Raw genomic sequence first — 17,233 nt, forward strand, 5'->3', positions numbered from 1 at the left:
AGTATTTCCAACTTATCGAGACCAACTTGAACAAACAGCACACAAATTTTCTATGCATTATCTTTGCAATAAATATCATGAAAAAATGCAAAAAAAATTTCCACCATTACTTTTACCATTTTTTTACACATGAAACAAATTAGGAAACGAAAAGACTTAAGATTAATAAAAAGGAAATCACACCCCAAGAAATGAGAAAATGAAAAGCAAAACAGGGTAACTATTTACAGACACCATTTACGTGCGTTGTTGCATAGGTAGAGACAGAACTTATTTGGTGAAGCCTCCTTTTTAGTGTGTTAACTTAGATCTTCTCTTTAACTTCGACGGAGGCTAACGAATACTATAAACCACATCCACTTTACCCGACCCAAAACCGAACCCGACCTGCACTGAATTTTTGCTTTTCTTTTTATCACGAGATCAAATGCAAAATGCATGACTCATCTTGCTTGCGAGTTGTCGTGGGTGTATATAGAGACAAATGAGTCAGCAGCTCCAGCTGCTAGCAGAACCTGATATGGATGAAATGTTAGGCAACTCACTGAACCAATCTTCTGTGCCATGAAGGACGGGTAGTAGCGGATTATCCCTAGTTGTTCCCCTTGAAGGCTGAACACTTTAATGAGCTGTTTCGCAGATCCACTCGCGATGATTGGAGCGTGTCTGTGAACAGCTAAGGCCGTGAGTGAACCCCTGTGTGCATCAATTGTCAGGTACGTGTCCCTTGTTGTTCTAAGGTCAAGAAACTGTATGTCACCAGCCTGCGATGCACTCACCACCTGAAGGGGAAAAAAACAAATATTGGTTCCGCGAAAGTGATAAAGAACTTAGGAACTCTTGAGAATAAAAAATAAGCCAAGAAGAATTTTTCAAAGTGGAGCTGATACATGCTGAAAAGTAGTCTTGCATTACTTTTTCATCCAAAACAAAATCATATTGGAAACAGAATACCCAAGCCTTAGTAAAAAGGTAAGAAAGCTGACAGTTCATAGATAAGTTTTGGTTTGAAACCTTTGCGAGATCAAGTCCAGGCTGAAAACTGAGTCCAACCACCCTTTCAACTTTCTGATGAGGCCGAGTTGCGCAGATAAGCCTTCAATAGAATAAATGACATTAAGTTATGTCTTCTTAAAAAAAGATTGGTGTGCCATTTCCGATTAATTTGAGGAGTTATGTTCAATTTTTCTGTCCGAGAATAAACTATTCAATAAATAAAGCAACTTACGGTTCAGGTGACCGAACATCATATAGTCTCAAAGATCCATCAGCAAAACCAGCAGCAAGCTGACCTCCATGCACTTGAGAAGCGGACTACAAATATAACATAAAGTAAGCAAAATCCATGTTTTGTATTCTAGACCATGTGGAAGTATTGTTAGTTTCTCCCTGCTCATTATAAGTTTGAACAGCAATTCTAGACCAGTGTGGAAGCTTTCAGTTTTAAAAAGCTTGCAATAATGTTGCCCTAAGGCTACATTACTGATTACTCTCATATTTAACTATTACTGAAAGATCTTTGATCACGGAAAAGTATGAAAACCCATGAACTTACAATACAAACAAAAAGAGCTACAAGGATCGCTTCTGTATATTATAATAGTTCATAATAGATTGGTATCAACTCATGACATCCTAGCGCGTTTCTATTTTGTTAAAAAGAAATTTGTTCATGCAGACTTACAAGTGCTGTAACTCCACACTCTGATTCAGAGGGAATAGATCTGACAAGCTGTTCTTTCTCAAGGTCCCAAAGTGTGACTGTTGACACCTCCCCAGAAGCATACTGTTAAATACCAGTAATCCATTAATAACAATAAACCAAGCTTCCTAACTTGAAAACAGAGAAGAAACATTGTGCATAGTGTGATTGAAGTAATCACAAACCAGGTAACCAGACTGTTGTTGCCAGTCCAAGACAGCGTTCAAGTCGCGTGCACCGGGCTTTTGACCCTGGATTGAAGAAAACCCAGTAACAAGCTTTTGTTTACCCTTTGTTGCATAATTTTTCCATATCCGGACCGACCCATCACCTACCAAAATTCCAAAAGCATGTGTAAGACATAAATACTTGCAAGCATCTGAATGACTTGGTGGCAAGTACTGTAAATTTTACATGACGCAACAAGTAGCAGAGAATCGTCAAGTTCATTGATGAGGCAGAGCTTTGAAATTCCTTTGTCAGGAAAGTCATGATTGTCAAAGCCATTGAGAAGAGTTGCTTCCTCATAGTTCCACACTCTGAGAGAAAAAATAAGTGAAATACTTAGTGCAGTTGAGGCTTCTCGATAAAATAGGTCACAAGAGAGAACATCAAAGTTCAAGAGCTTCAAAGCTTTTTTCTAAATGACTATACTAAATAGAGAGATAGATTATGGCTTAGAAAAGAAACACCTTCTGTTAGTTCAACACTAGCCTGTATTTTGCCTAACAGAGGGTTAATCTGAATGCAAGAAATTGATCTAAGATTCAATTTTAGCGATGCTCCAATGAAACCTACGTACCTGATCCGCTCATTCTCGTCTGCAGCAATTACAATAGGAGAGAATGGGTGAAGGAGGGCCGTCTTTGTTCCCGTTTCAAACCTCGTATCCCAGTTCGCAATAGGATTATTGTTGAGCTTGCTAATAGCTGGTTAAGGTCAAATGTAGTAAGTCAGTTCAGGTAAATAGTATAGGTATAGAACAAACCAGAGATAACGGATAAAACTATTTACAAGAGTGCTGGCATTTTGCAATATGCTCAAGTGCAAATTTTTCTTTCTCTTCTCTTTTGGCTGCAATTTCTTGACTAGCATCGGCACCACCAAGAAGTGGTTTAGAAAAGTGGCCACAACTCCAGCTGTAGATAGTTGATAGTGGAAGCAAACTCCGTTCAGATCCACTGACGCCTAAAAGCGGATCAGCCAAACCTGAGTCGGGTGAACCCAACAGATGAGGCCTGAACTCTAACGAACAAACTCTCCTCAGCCCACTCAAATAGTTTGTTCGAGGAGGGCTGACTGGGGGAGTCCTAAAACTTAGGGGCAAATTACCTGTTGTCAACAAGAGAGTAAGATCAAAACTCACTAACATTCAATAGTGAACAGCATTCTCAAATTAAGCAAGACTATGAAAATTTACGCATCAAGTGATGATCATAAAACACTCTATAAACAGCTACCTGCATGCATATCAAACCACGAGGATGAACGGGCTAAGCCAGCAAGAGGAGTGTGAGATGTAGTTGCAGCTTCCCCTGGTCGGCCAGTGGGCTTCGATGGTTTCGCAACAACCTGTTCGATTCCAATAATAGAAAGCACACGCCGTCCAAGACTCGCAATACGTGGAGAAGGATCTTTAGCTAATGCAAACATAGCTCGAACGCACTGCGAATAAACAGCGTTATCCAACAGTCTAGACTGATGGACAGCTCCATTGCTGACATTGTCATGCATCATTCCAGAGTCAGAATGTAACGAAGAATCATCAGATAATGGAGATCCATGCATCAGCCCAGAAGAGCCAAGAGGGCTGCTTGAGATCCTAGCCTCACGAGCCACTGGTTGGCTATCAGTGCTAGCTCTAGTCAGAGGACTCATGTGTAAAGAAACAATTGTTGCACTCCCAGGATCATGGAATTTAGCTATTGAAGGAAGAGAAGTAAGCAAAGAACTTGACTGAGGCTTCCAATATGAAGCTGCAGCTAATTTTAGGTGCTGTTTGTGGCCAAAGGCAAAACGTGCAAGAGCTGCAAAGGCATTACGAAAAGATTGACTTGGGGTTAAAATAGGAAGAATTAAAAGTAAGTAAGCTACGCTTCAAGATGTGTATGCAGAATGAAAACAAAAAACGTACATTTGGAAATGCGCAAAACTTTAAGTGAACTAACTAGACGAGGAAAAAATGGTGTCAAGACTTTATCTAGTTAAAAATGTCATTCTCTTCAACTACCGCATCAAATGAATTTAGGGTTTAAATTGGGCAAATGATATATCAAGAAACAGAATGTAGTGATGTATCTGACTTATAGTCTTATGATAATCTCATTAGGTTAAAAAGAAAAATGTTGACGTTAATTAGGAAAACATAGTCCCACGATCATGAATTTTCAAGAGTTGCATGCTTTGCGTACCTACGGCAACCTCTGCTCGGACAAGTGGACTCCCATCTGAAACTACATCTAAAAGACTTTTAATGATAGCGTCTTCGGCTCTAATCTTTTCATCATCATCAAATTCATCCTCCACCACACTTTTATTAGAGTCAAACCCAATATCAAGTAAGGTACCCAGGGCAAAAACAGCAGCAGCCCTTACCTGCAAGAGAAGGTTAAGGTCAGAAGTTATACTGCTACATGAAGGACATTATACAGAAATCTAAGCTTCACCTCAGGTTGAGGCTCGGAAAGCAGAGGTGCCAACTTTTCAAAAGCATTTGCCTCCCTGCCCATTATTTGGGCCTCCATGAAATCTTCCCACAACTTTCCAAGACAAAGACAAAGCCATTGTAGAAACAACGGTTCTGGCTGTGGATCACTTGGTCTGGATGCTTCAAGGTGCCCCAGACAAACACCAATTAAATTAGCTTCAAGACATGCTTCCTGGCCTCGTCGATGTCCATCAACAATGACAGCAAGAACAAAAGCAGCCATAGCTCGTTGTTCTGGAAATGCACCAGAGCTATCTAGAAATCGTATGAAATATATATGCCCCCCGTCCTTCACAAGATCAATTTGACATGACTGAAGACAAAAAGAAACAAAAAGAGACCAGTCAATGTTGGCTGAAACGAGAACGCTTATGCATCCCGAAAGTGTGGTGGCCGTAGATAAGCAACTTGATTCCATGTCCAAGGATTTGATATAAAATAATGCAGAGAAATATTAGGTGCTATATAAATGCCATTCAGAACTCCTGTCAGAATAAAATACAAATTGTTTTTTTCATCAATGTCGTGTTCAATAAACAAGAATAGCCATTAGCCACAGAAAGAACTAGCACAATTTTGCAGAACAACAAGCAGAGGACTGACAACCATCATCGTCCTCCAAGAAAATAGCTCATGAAAAATTAGATATTTACCTTATCAAGTGCAAGAATTTTTGTCCATATGAAAACCAGAATTTGTCTTAGCTCATTCGTTGTTGTTTGCAGAAGCTTCAGCACATATGGGAATATTCCAACAGACAAGGCCTAGAAGAATTTTCACTTCACGTGTAAAGACATATACATGGTAGCAAGGAAAAACTATGTGTAAGCTAAAGGAAAGGAAAATAATTAAAAGAAATATACCAGATCCACAGCCCATGAACCCATATCAAGAAATCTTCCAAGAAGAACAAGAGCACGAAACCGATGGCACTGGCTAAGTAACACCTGAAACAAATCAGATTCCACAAACATGCTAAAATGTCAATATGCAAACAAAATTATGATAGAGTGTCCTGAAGGAACACAACAATAGTCTTACGCCATATCCACACAAAATTAAGAGAGCGAAAATGCTAATAGATCTCTCTCTCTCTGCTTAGAAAGGGAAATGGCTAGAAATCTAGGCACCTGTAGGACAATAGGCAACTGCTCAGGTGGCTTCTTATGCTCAGATCCATGATCAAGCCACACCTCAAAAGCTGTCAGTTGCTCAGTAAAAAAGGGACTTGGCTAAAGGATAAGAACACGTATTATTAGCAAGAAAAGTGTCAGTCTTACATAGCTGCAAGGAAACTACACAAGACAAAACAAACCTGGAACTCTGCGCTAGGGTCCAGAACAAGTTGGGGAAGGTGAGAAAGACAGATTTCAGCAGCCATGTCCCATGCATCCCTGAAGACCATGCAATGGCTAGCTGAGGCAAAATCTAGACACGTAACATTTTATATAACAGAAGAATATGGTTCTTGTTGAATACCACATATGATGTTGATGCGTAGGAGGCAGCATAGGGTGAGATATTGGATTACAGTTTGCAGACCGCATTATTCTCTCAGCAAGTAAGAAATTTCGGAAAAGGCTAGCGACCAACAAGTCCTGTCTGAATAATCTCTGGAAAAGTTCTGCAGGGTAAAACTAACATTCATGAGGAACACACTAAAGAAGTTGAACTGAAGATGTTTGGCCTCGTTATATTATGCACAAAGTTTCGATAAATACCATGAGGAAGCACATTCCACGCAATTGTATCCGTCACTGCTGTGAAAATCCAGTTCAACTCCCCTAACAATGTCTTACGGTCATTTTGCCGGCCTGGAATCCTGTCAATAAGTGATTCATCGATGATTTCTTTCAGAAGAGAACGCCTGCAGAACCTGCAATGGAAAGTCTCTTGTGAAAGCTGCACGCCAATCTAAACTGCGTAGTTTAAATCAACCGCATTCAACATAAAACCGTAATCTATTTAGAGGAAATAGGTTAACAAGAAGCCCATAAATGAACTGCATAAAGTTATAGAATACGTATTATAGAAGGAGAAGCCTTCAATCAGGGATGATGTCATGAATCTTTTGGTCTCATCAGAAATACTTAGCCAACACAAAAAAATTGTTGCAAACTATATATCAGTGAACTTTCATATGCGAAGTAACTTGGCAGCTAAATGTAATAATCAGTCCTGATTATTTCACAACTCCCATGATATGCTGCTTTACTCACCCCACAAAAGTAAAACATATACATAACGTCTTCTGACTAATGCACTACGATCCATCTTTGGTCTCATCAGAAACACTTATGCCAAAGAATTTGGACGATACCTCATTATGAAGCAAGAACATGCTATCTAAGATTCTATAAACATCTGAGTACGCAAATATAGTCGGAGATGGGAAGGGGATTTACCATTTCAACGCCATTTTAATAGGTGTCGTGAGGCAAGATGTAAAAACATCAGCTGGAAATTCAACGCTCTGTGGAAGTGTCTCATGTACATCACAAGCAGCAAGTAGAATGCAGTCCCTTGAGGATCCAGAGGACCCAGAAGAACCCCAATCATGAAGCTGCCATGAAGAGTAAATGACTTTTATCAACTTATGGAACGACAATTACAGAATCAAGTCCTAAACTCAACAGGAAGATGCTTTATATGAGTAAAGTGGTTATTTCCCTTACCTCAGCAAAGGCATTAAGAATCATCCTAGCAGCAGAGCAGTCGAAAACGTAGATGGAGGGTGTCTTCAACCAGGAATCAAGCTCACTGATTGGCAAGGGAATGTACTGTGTATAACTCTGCTCAAACACAGGATCAGTCAGCGTGTGGTAACAGACGGAAAGAAACAAGAACATGGTAGAGAAAAGAAGCAGTTAGTAAAATCAGACCTTGTTGAAAACCCAAATTTCACCATTAGCTGTAGGCTTTGGCACACCATGCCCGTTATAATGGAATAGAACTCTCTCGGTCTTTGCATATTTCCGACAAGTCAAGCACAACTTCCTCACCTCATCTACCGTCGGATCTAGTTGAACCTTATACCGGGCCTGAGAAAAATCAGAAAATATACATGAATATCGTAACTTACCCAAACAGCAATGAAGGGGTGCGGGAAAATAAAGCATCACCCTTGGTTGCCATCTCTCATACTGAGTGCTCAAGTTCTTTCCAATTGTCTCAAGAGCTTTAGGAGGGGCCATGGAAAATGGATCTGCCGTCAGGAAAAAAAAAACGAGAGAGAAAAAAATGACTCTGGCGACAAAGAAAAAGGATAAACATGCAAAAGAAGAGAGTAATTGGATTGATTTGACCAAAGGTTCAACCTATCCAGGCCTCGATTCTAGCACATGGAGATATCTTTATAACATCCGGCGGATCAACAGTAATGTTTAAACACAGAACTAAAGCTACACATCCGGTTTTCATCTGCAAAGAAGAAGAATTAAGTCAACAAAGAATTATATTTAAGGTTCATTTCATGTTAGTTTACAATCAGATCCAATAAATGCCAGATTTAGGTTACAAGAAATAGAAAACTTTCTGAGGAGACACTGAGATTGAAATGAAATGAAAACATGTATCTTTAAGGTTCATCTCCACAATAATACGTTGACATAACCTTACTCAATTAACATCACCCAAAATAGTAGGGAACAATAGCAAATTGTATCATGAATTCGAAACAATGTAGTTATATGGGCAACTTACAGAATCAGTTGCACTAGAAATAAAGAACAATCCACAAGCTTGTCCATCATAGTAGTAGCTAAAAGCAATGTTGGATCGAAAACTTACTCGTTCTTTAAGCCGCCATTTGGGGACCAATATAATTTCAGAAGTCCCCAAGGGCGAAGAGGCCTCGGAAGCATCGTGTCGAAGCTCGCAGAGCACAATAGTCTGAGGCAAGTATGCCATGCTGGTGGCGGTGGCGGCTCTCTCCGTTGTACCATTCCCGTAGCTACTGCTCTTAGCCTCAGAATCCTTCCTCCGTGAATCACCGTCATCGTGACTAGAGACACAGTCGTCGTCGTAACGGTGATTGGAGACCAAAGAAACAGAAGATTGCGAGAACCGAGACACCATTAAGTCTCCTAATGCCATCCAAATCGGAGAACACACCCCGAATTAACACCCCCGGAAGCACACAAATCAAATCCTCAGCCCTAGCTTATTGTTTGGATTGGGCGAAAAACGAAAATAAAATAGAAGCGAGGACGGAGAAATCCAGATCAATCAACAAAGCCGCTGCACCAGCGGCGCAAGAGCAGAAAATCCAGCTCGAAAAACCCTCCCAGATGGGACAGAGAAGCGGCAGCGGAAACCCTAAGAACCTAAAGAAGGGGAGGATGGTGAACGATGAAGACTACGACGGCGATTGATGTTGAAGCGGCGGCGAATTAACAGTAGTGGTGGTGGTGATGGCGGCAGGAGAGAAGAGAAACCAAAAAAAAAAAAAAAAGGCAAAGGAGAAAGTGAGGAGGATGCGAAAATTGGGATTTTGTCAAGAGAGAGAGACAAAGGGAAAGTCTTCAATGCATTTGCGTTTTCTTTCCACTTCTCTCTCATTCTTTTTCTCCTTTCCGTTTTTAGTTTTACCCTCTTGAGATGAAAATATCCAACTCTAATTAACTACAACAATTTAATGCTATCTTTAAGAATAAAAATTTTCAATTTATATATGTTATTTTATGACAAATATCACATTTTGAGATTAATGTTTTTTATGTATAAATTCGATATACTGTATGATACATGTTAAATATGGCAATTAAAAAATTTGTATGCATCATTGAGAAAAGTGTAACCAAGGAACCCATTAATTAATCGATATCATTGGAGTATCTGATTTTTTTAAGTAAAATGTAGCTTAAACCTGATTTATGTGCATTAAAAACAGAAAAAAAAAAACTGCCGAAGAGAAAGAACTCTAAAAAGTCATAATTCTATCAAAACCCTAACTCACAGTCTCTTTAGTTTATTAGAGTAAATGTTGTGTGACTTTGTGATAACAGACTAGATATTCAAAAGATGAACAGAAAACTACACAAAAAGCACAACTAAAACGTTTTGAGAGAGAAGTAGGACTACAAGCTCAGTGTTACGTGACTAACCCAACCCACCCATAAAGTCTTTGAACGACCCCTACGAATCTACGATAGAACATTTCTTTATCATCCCGTATACACACAGACGACGGTGCTAGTAGATATCATCACGGCGCACACTTGACTTTACGAGTCTACTCATCCTTTACAATTTCCCACACCATTAATAATTGCAACTCCTTTTTTATTTCGATCAGTCGTCATTCTTTTACAAATGGGTTTTGATTTTAAAGGATGTTTTTTAAAAAATTTGTCCTTTTAGGCTTTCTGCGGTAAATTGTCAGTTATACCTAAATTACCCTTTTAAATAAATAAAATTAATTTTTAATTAATTTTTAAATTAAAACATATCAACAATTAAAGATTAATAAGATTTAATGTTAAACAAAAGAGTTTTGGATGAAAGTATGTTGATTTTGATATTGAAAAAATCATTATGCAATATTTAGAATACATCTTCTGTATTCTAAATATTTTAGATTATGAATTCTGCACACTCTACATGTTCTAAAAATTGTAGATTACAAATTTTTCGCATTGCACTTGTTCTGAAAATTTTAGAATATATATATCTTCTAAAAAAATTAGAACTCAGGTTTGGTTGGTGTTCTACAAAATTTGGAATATGTATTCTACATGTTACTCTATATTCTACAAATTTTAGAATTTATTTTCTACACTTTACCCTATATTCTGCAAAAGTTAGATCATCAATTCTACACTTTACTCTTCGTTCTTCATATTTTAGAAAATGTATTCTACGAATTTTTAGAACTATCTTATACAAGGAAATTGAATCCTAAATTAAAGGAAACAAAATATTTTGTATTCCCTAATATCTAGAAATCATATATTTTTATTTTGAGTGAACGTTAGGTGTATATACAGTCCTTGAGTTTGACCAAAAATTAAAAACTAACAATATCAAAGAGCTATTCTCAAACAATCTTCCTAGTTTAGGTTTGATAATCACGAACAAATGAAGTTTTTATTTTTCAGAAAATTTTGACATCGTGGAGTCTATCTTTGTTTTTTTTTACCTTTTTACAATATTAAATGAGAAGAGTTTTTTTTTAAAAGGAAAAATAATATATGTTTTTGATTTTTTTAGATTTAAGAATATCTTTTTTTCTTACAGAAAATTTCCTAATTTGATGTTTTTTTTTTCAAAAAGTTTGATGTTTATTTCCATATAATTTAAGTAAGGATATAATTGAGCATTTTCCTATTGTAAAACCTAATATACCAAACTTAAAAAAAGAAGGCATAAATGGACAAATTTAAAAAAAAACATCCTTTAAAATTAATTTCCCCATGATTTAAATTACTTTTGTTTAAATTATAAGAACGATTCTTAAATACAGTATTTAATGACCTTTATTCAGATAGTAGTATAATTGAAGCTTTAATTTGGAGGGTAGTAATTAGTTAAGTTGAAAGAAAAAAGTTTAAGAAAAACACACAACTTAGTGATCGTAGCGTTAGGTTGCTGCTAATAAAAAATTGGAAAGTTAGGTTGCTGCCAACAAAATTGGAAACTAATCGTAGCGTTAATCAAGTTACCATTACCGTTACAACGGTCATAATCTTTTTAGTCAGTGACAATTGATCAAAGGAAATAATTTACTGGCTCGCATTTGCTTAATCTGATTATCAAGTTCATATAATATAATTCAAATATAATATGGCGACAATTTATATTTAGGTTCTATAAAGTGTACTATAATTAATCAGTCTGCGGTATAATTGGGTACTAATTAAAAACCAATTGAAAGATTATAATTTACTTTTTGTGCTGTGTTATTTATACACAAGGATGAGTGATAATCATGATCATATAAAGATAGTACATATCAAATCTTGGACATGGCGTGATCCATCGCATCCACAAGGAAATCTACAAAATAAAAAAATACGAAAAATAGTTATGATAAAGAAGAATGGAAATGAAGAAGACAATTTGAACTTATATATAGGTAACATCAAAGTCTATGGAGCTAACCAGCGTCGGAGAGGGTAAAGCAGAGAGGAGGAGTGATTCTGAATACGTTCCCATAGAATCCACCTTTCCCCACCAACACTCCCATTTCTTGTTACCAATATATCCATATTAAACACAGAGTCAGTGAACTCATCTTATATTATGGATCGGATCGTTTTGGTTTAGTATTGAACACAACTAACCTTTGAGTTGATCCATTAAATGAATGGTCTCTGTTTTAGCAGGAGTTTTTAAGTCACGGTCTATGACAAACTCAACTCCTAACATCAATCCTCTTCCTCTCACATCTCCGATGACTAAACATATTCGAGAATAGATAAGAATATTTTCAACCAAAAAAAAAAAAAGAATGAACAAAATTAAACACATGTGTTTAGTCAGTTTTGACTCTGGACAAGTACAAGACAAGAAAGAACTCACGTACGTTCGTATTTGTTTTTGAGTAGTGTAAGTCTATGTTTGAGATGTGAGCCAACGAGCAAAGCGTTCTCTTGGAGCTTCTCTTCATGAATGACCCTAAGGACTGCGTGTCCTGCGGCCGTGCACATTGGGTTTCCGCCGAAGGTATTAAAGTAACTCCGACGACTTAAAACGCTGGCGATCTCCGGTGTTGTTACAACCGCTCCAAGTGGTATACCGTTACCGATCCCCTGTAAACATCAAATTAGTAATAATGATGCATGAACCATGACGTGAAATGATAATGGTGAACCTTAGCCATGGTGACGATGTCAGGGACAACACCATGCGATTGGAATCCCCAGAAATGGGTTCCGGTACGAGCGAAACCGGATTGGACTTCATCGGCGATGCAAACTCCTCCGGCTCTCCTCACAATATCGTACACCGCCGGTAAATATCCCGGTGCTAGCTCAACGATTCCTCCAACTCCCTGTTTCAATATCTCAGCTTATATATTATTAAAACACATACATTCATATTTTTTTTCAAAAAAAATTGATCTCGCCTGGATAGATTCGCCGATGAAACCGGCAATTTGTCCGGAAGTTCCGAATTGGATAAGGTCTTGTACGTCACTTGCATACTTCTCACCGTCGGATCCAAATATTCCTCTGTAAGGATCTGGATTTATGGCGTGATGAACTCCGCTCTGTTACAAAGTTAATTATTTAGGGCATGACGAGCTCCATTTTTGTATATTTCATTATTCAGAATAATTAAGATTTATGCCTACAGATTAGAATTATATTTGTAGCCAAAAAGATATTTTGAAAACGGAAATGAAAGATGCATGTGAAAAGGAAAAGAACCTGAACGACGTTAAACTTCCAGTTGGACTGAGCAGTAGCTCCCATAGTGGCAGCTGCGTTTCCATGATAAGAGTTCCTCAGCGAAACGATGTCGTTAAATCCTGTATATAGCCTAGCCATCATCATCGCCAGCTCATTCGCCTCCGTACCCGAATTCGTGAAAAACACTACCTACAAAGTAAACACAGTTATATGCCTTTGCCTTGCTGGTGAAGTCATCGTATCAACCTTACTGCTACCAAAAAAAAACCTTAAATCACACAGATTCTTTTCAACCTTGAGATCCCCGGGAAGATTGGAGACGAGGGCTTCAGCAAAGTCGGAGATTGTGTGGTTAAGATAAAGGATGGTGGAGTGTTGAATAAGTTTTAGTTGTTTGATGACGGAGTCAACTACTTGCGGGTGGCTATGGCCGCACGAAACCGTTGCTATGCCTCCGAAAGCATCTAAATATCGCCGTCCCGTCTCGTCGAACACATACTGCATCTTTCCCTCCACAATGTTTAACTGTTATCACCAACAGTAAAAAAAGAAAAAACAGAGTAAACAAACCATAGTATTGTTGGAAAACAAAAGCGATTCGTTTTAATGCGGGGAGGTTAAAATAAAGCGGCGTCGTTTTACGGGTGTGTTGTAGAAGTGAAACAGAGCCGGGCTGAGGAACTCTCGCCGCTTTGCTATGATCTCTGCGGTGGAGGGACCGTCGTAAGGCTGCGGAGAATAATTGAACGGGGGCATTTTCGGAACTTTTGTCTCGGTCTCGCGAACGGAGGTTGTTGTTCTCTGAGCTACTGCATGTGAGGAGCCATGACGCTGAAGAATATAATTGTTCCGTTTCAGTAGTGAAGTAACCGCCGTTAACCTCCACATTTTCACCTCGCCGAGATCTTTTGAGAGAGAGAGAGAGAGATGAGATTAGAGTGTATGAATTATGGCAGTGTTTTGATCTATAAAAAGGGAGGCGTAAGCAAGTTAAATATTTACTAATCAGCTGAAGCGTGTCCGCTTGTTTTTGGCATTTTGTGAGAAAATTAACTATCCCAGTTTAATAGTAAGTGTAAACTATACTTTAAACGCACTTATTAAGTAAATATTCTAATCAAAGATAAGATGAGCAAGTAAGCACATTAAGTCATTAACCCAACCATAGCGTCACGCTATAATTATATTTTTCGTTAGTTTGGTTGTCGTGATTAACTTGTAGGATAGTGATAGTCTGATTCATGGTTTTATACAACGTATCACGTATAAAACAAGATGCATCGGTGTATATGAAGCATATAAACACTTATCACAGTAACAAAACAATTAGATTATAAGATTTTTGTTCTATATTGTTATGAAAATTTCAGTTGTGTTCATAACAAAATCATTGGTTCTAAACTCTAGCCAATTGAAAAAGTTGTACGTTTTCTTTCAATACACGTTTCTAATTATAGGCAAGCCCCATCATGAACCTGGACACAAACTGAGGCATTGGTTCGTCGTTCACTTGTCGTTGTGTAACGAAAGTGAAACCATCAACCTACCGAGCCACAATCATAATAATTTTGAATCACATCTTCAAATAATTGGGGATTCAACTTATTCTATATAGTATTTTTCTATTTCCTCCACTTAAAATTGCTCTACACGGTCCAATTAAAATGGAACGGACCTGTTAGTCTTATCTAATTCGGTCAATTCTCATTTCGTATAGTCTCAAATCTCAATTTCTCATCGCATTGCCATGTATTCACACTTTAATTACAACAAAGTTTTTTTAAAAACGAGTCATCATAGCTAGGGCTTTGGTCGTGTTTTGCTTTGTTTTCAATCACCATGCACCAATCAAAGTCGTAGTAGACTTAACAAAAGCAAACTAAACGGAATATTGTAATTTGTTTGCATTGGAAGTAATAAGATATTTTCTTTGCTAGCTACAGTATTTTGATTTCCGTTGTTTACAAACAAATGTTTGACAAAGACATATTACTAGTAAAGCTGGAAAGTTTCCAGTGGAAACAATGAACCCCTATGGCACTCACTTAGTTTAATGGGTTCCACTAGACCATAATAAGACATAATCGACAACGCATCATACATCTGAATTTAAGACATCATACAAATTAAAATAAGATTTTAGTTCTCGTTCGTTCGTTTCTTGTGTTTTTTTTTTTAAAAAGTTAAATTGTTTCACACTTTTTAAAGGTAACGTTAAGTATTCATGAATTAGACCATAACAATTAACAAGTTAACACTGTTCTAAGTTATCCTAGAAGTGCTATGAACGAAACTATCTACCACTAACGACAGAGCTTGAAGAAACCCCCGAGAAAGACGAAAAAGTATTCGACGTCGAGGCTCTATCGGATGAAACATAACCAACAACATTCATTCTAAGTTCATCCCTCGAAGAATCTGACAATCCCCAATCTTCGTCAATCAGTGGAACATCCTCTTCGCCGTTCAAATATCTAAGCACCATTCTCATCGATGGCCGAGTTTTTGGTTTATGATGGCAACATAGTAGTCCCACAGCAAGAACTAATCTAGCTTCTCTTCCATTGAAGCTAGATCCGAGTTTCTGATCCACGGCGCTAAGGATTCCACCGTTTGTGTGGAACTCCATAACCCAATCAGCTAAGAAGAAGTTCTCTGTATTCGTTGGTCTATGCCCACAAACGATTTCTAACACTAAAACGCCAAACGCAAAAACATCAGACGCGGTGGAGCCTCTGCCGTTACGCGTGAGCTCAGGTGCCATGTAACCTAAAGTACCAACGACTTTCGTGGTTTGCGATAGCGTCCCGCGTTCATAAAGCCTCGCGAGTCCAAAATCGCCTAATTTAGCGTTCATATCTTCGTCAATAAGAACATTGCTAGCTTTCACGTCTCTGTGAATCACGATTTGTTCCCATTCTTCATGAAGATACAATAGACCCGACGCGATTCCCTTTATGATCTCGAAACGCACGTCCCACGGCAACACGACCCCGTTTCTTCTGTACAACAGCGAGTCGAGGCTTCCGTTGGGGATATAATCGTAAATTAACAAAAGCTCGTTTTTGTGTTTGCACCATCCTTGAAGATTCACGAGGTTCTTATGCCCTAATCTCCCTAAACTCTCGATCTCTGCGACAAATTCACGAACACCTTGTGAGCTATTTGAAGTTATCTTCTTCACTGCGATTGGACCCGAAGAAGATAGATTTCCTTTGTAAACGATTCCAAACCCTCCAGTACCGATGATCTCACTCTCTTTGAATCGCTTCGTTGCTAAGTAGAGATCTCTGTATTTGAATCTATGAGGATAATCAATCTCCCAATCCTCTAAAATCTCTTCCTCTTGGATTTTCCTTTTGTACATGACGAATACGAACAGTAACACAAGCAAGACCACTGTAACGATCGATAAAGCTACAATCAAAGCAATAACTCTAGAGGCGTAACCTTTCTTGTTACGCAAGCTTGTATTTGGTGGTGGAGAAGGAAGCTGCGAGAGATCGAGCCAATCCGCCACTGGCTTTTCTCCACAGCTAGCAAAACTCCAACCCATTACAAAGTGAGCACTAGACTGGTCTTTCCCAGTCGCGGCAGTGAACCCGACATACATTTCCTCCTCCACGATCCCCGACAGCTCCAAAACTCGTCCCGAGATCATAGGCTTTTTAGGTTTAAACCCTAATCGCGTCGGATAGATTGTAACGTTAAAGGTTTTGCTGGATCCGTCGTAATCGAGATTAACTCTGATTGGTTCGCCGCTATCGAGCTGGAAATCCTCTTTTCGATCAGCGGTCTCGTAATAAATGAGCGGCTCTTGTACATCGGAGGAGAGACTGTTGAAATTGAGACCGATGTGGTTTCCTCTTCGGTCGGCACCGTCTTTAAATCCTTGGACCGTGTCGAATTCCAAAGCGAACACGTGATTCGATTGATTCCCGTCGTTGTATCTGTTCAAAAGCCCTAGATACTGTGCTGATTCTGCTCCGGGACGATTCGGGGTCGGAGAAAGTGTGAACGTGAATCCAAAACCACCGTTTCCGGGACTTGAAGGGATTATGACAAAGACGAAAGAAGAGCTAAAGGAACATACTTTGAAGTTGGATGAATTGGTGTAGTCACGCAATCTAATAGGTTTGCGGTAAAAGGCTGTTCCAGTGACGTTGTGGTTCCGATCAGTTAGTCTAAGAAGATCATTGTCGCGTTGGATTGTGGAAGCTCCTTCTGTTTGAATCTCTGTTTGGTTTCCTTTGAAACCTCTGAATGTGAATCTTGCTGCTGTTGTGGCCTCAACAAGAACAGACCATTTAAAAACGTTCGATGATAGAATTAGAAAGATCAAGAACATGAAAGAGCTTATGGATCTTGATACGCCCATCGAGTATCTTTGAGCTTTTGACTTTGTTATGAAGTAAAAGAGAACATTTGTGTTTAAGGTAATCTCAAGCAAGGTAAGGACATGTTTTTATG

General features: G+C 38.5%; 3 protein-coding genes across 3 annotated transcripts; all 3 read right to left on the reverse strand.

Moving 5' to 3' along the window:
- Nucleotides 1-36: 36 nt before the first annotated feature.
- LOC17890879 (regulatory-associated protein of TOR 1) lies at nt 37-8,967 on the reverse strand. The gene is made up of 23 exons (XM_006299515.2): nt 8,199-8,967; nt 7,727-7,829; nt 7,532-7,614; nt 7,292-7,450; nt 7,085-7,201; nt 6,815-6,972; nt 6,131-6,285; nt 5,889-6,033; nt 5,725-5,803; nt 5,540-5,641; nt 5,273-5,356; nt 5,063-5,173; nt 4,369-4,722; nt 4,114-4,297; nt 3,163-3,729; nt 2,717-3,034; nt 2,505-2,631; nt 2,117-2,241; nt 1,888-2,033; nt 1,685-1,786; nt 1,229-1,314; nt 1,015-1,096; nt 37-782 (listed from the first exon to the last, which is right to left on the reverse strand). The coding sequence occupies exons 1-23, from the start codon at nt 8,502-8,504 to the stop codon at nt 444-446; spliced, it is 4,032 nt and encodes a 1,343-aa protein (XP_006299577.1). The 5' UTR covers nt 8,505-8,967; the 3' UTR covers nt 37-443.
- A 2,295-nt stretch (nt 8,968-11,262) lies between these two features.
- LOC17892432 (alanine--glyoxylate aminotransferase 2 homolog 3, mitochondrial) lies at nt 11,263-13,692 on the reverse strand. The gene is made up of 9 exons (XM_006297500.2): nt 13,406-13,692; nt 13,058-13,288; nt 12,782-12,952; nt 12,478-12,621; nt 12,223-12,402; nt 11,935-12,160; nt 11,693-11,806; nt 11,511-11,597; nt 11,263-11,405 (listed from the first exon to the last, which is right to left on the reverse strand). Exons 1-9 carry the CDS (start codon nt 13,649-13,651, stop codon nt 11,362-11,364), a joined length of 1,443 nt encoding a protein of 480 aa, XP_006297562.1. The 5' UTR covers nt 13,652-13,692; the 3' UTR covers nt 11,263-11,361.
- Nucleotides 13,693-14,984: 1,292 nt separating this feature from the next.
- Nucleotides 14,985-17,213, reverse strand: LOC17890999 (probable L-type lectin-domain containing receptor kinase VI.1). The gene has a single exon (XM_006297032.2). The coding sequence runs from the start codon at nt 17,139-17,141 to the stop codon at nt 15,057-15,059; it is 2,085 nt and encodes a 694-aa protein (XP_006297094.1). The 5' UTR covers nt 17,142-17,213; the 3' UTR covers nt 14,985-15,056.
- Nucleotides 17,214-17,233: the final 20 nt, after the last annotated feature.

This window comes from Capsella rubella, unplaced genomic scaffold (assembly GCF_000375325.1).
Source record: "Capsella rubella cultivar Monte Gargano unplaced genomic scaffold, Caprub1_0 scaffold_3, whole genome shotgun sequence".
Taxonomy (NCBI): domain Eukaryota; kingdom Viridiplantae; phylum Streptophyta; class Magnoliopsida; order Brassicales; family Brassicaceae; genus Capsella; species Capsella rubella.

Excerpts from the sequence above, each read along its gene's own strand:
- LOC17890879 (XM_006299515.2), bottom strand. The coding sequence starts at position 8,504 with ATGGCATTAGGAGACTTAATGGTGTCTCGGTTCTCGCAATCTTCTGTT. Across the intron at positions 7,451-7,531 it reads ATGAGAGATGGCAACCAAGG|GCCCGGTATAAGGTTCAACT; the intron begins GTGATGCTTTAT and ends GATTTTTCTCAG. Across the intron at positions 783-1,014 it reads CTGGACTTGATCTCGCAAAG|GTGGTGAGTGCATCGCAGGC; the intron begins GTTTCAAACCAA and ends TTTCCCCTTCAG.
- LOC17890999 (XM_006297032.2), bottom strand. The coding sequence starts at position 17,141 with ATGGGCGTATCAAGATCCATAAGCTCTTTCATGTTCTTGATCTTTCTA.
- LOC17892432 (XM_006297500.2), bottom strand. The coding sequence starts at position 13,651 with ATGTGGAGGTTAACGGCGGTTACTTCACTACTGAAACGGAACAATTAT. Across the intron at positions 12,403-12,477 it reads TCATCGGCGAATCTATCCAG|GGAGTTGGAGGAATCGTTGA; the intron begins GCGAGATCAATT and ends ATATTGAAACAG. Across the intron at positions 11,598-11,692 it reads TTTAATGGATCAACTCAAAG|AAATGGGAGTGTTGGTGGGG; the intron begins GTTAGTTGTGTT and ends ATTGGTAACAAG.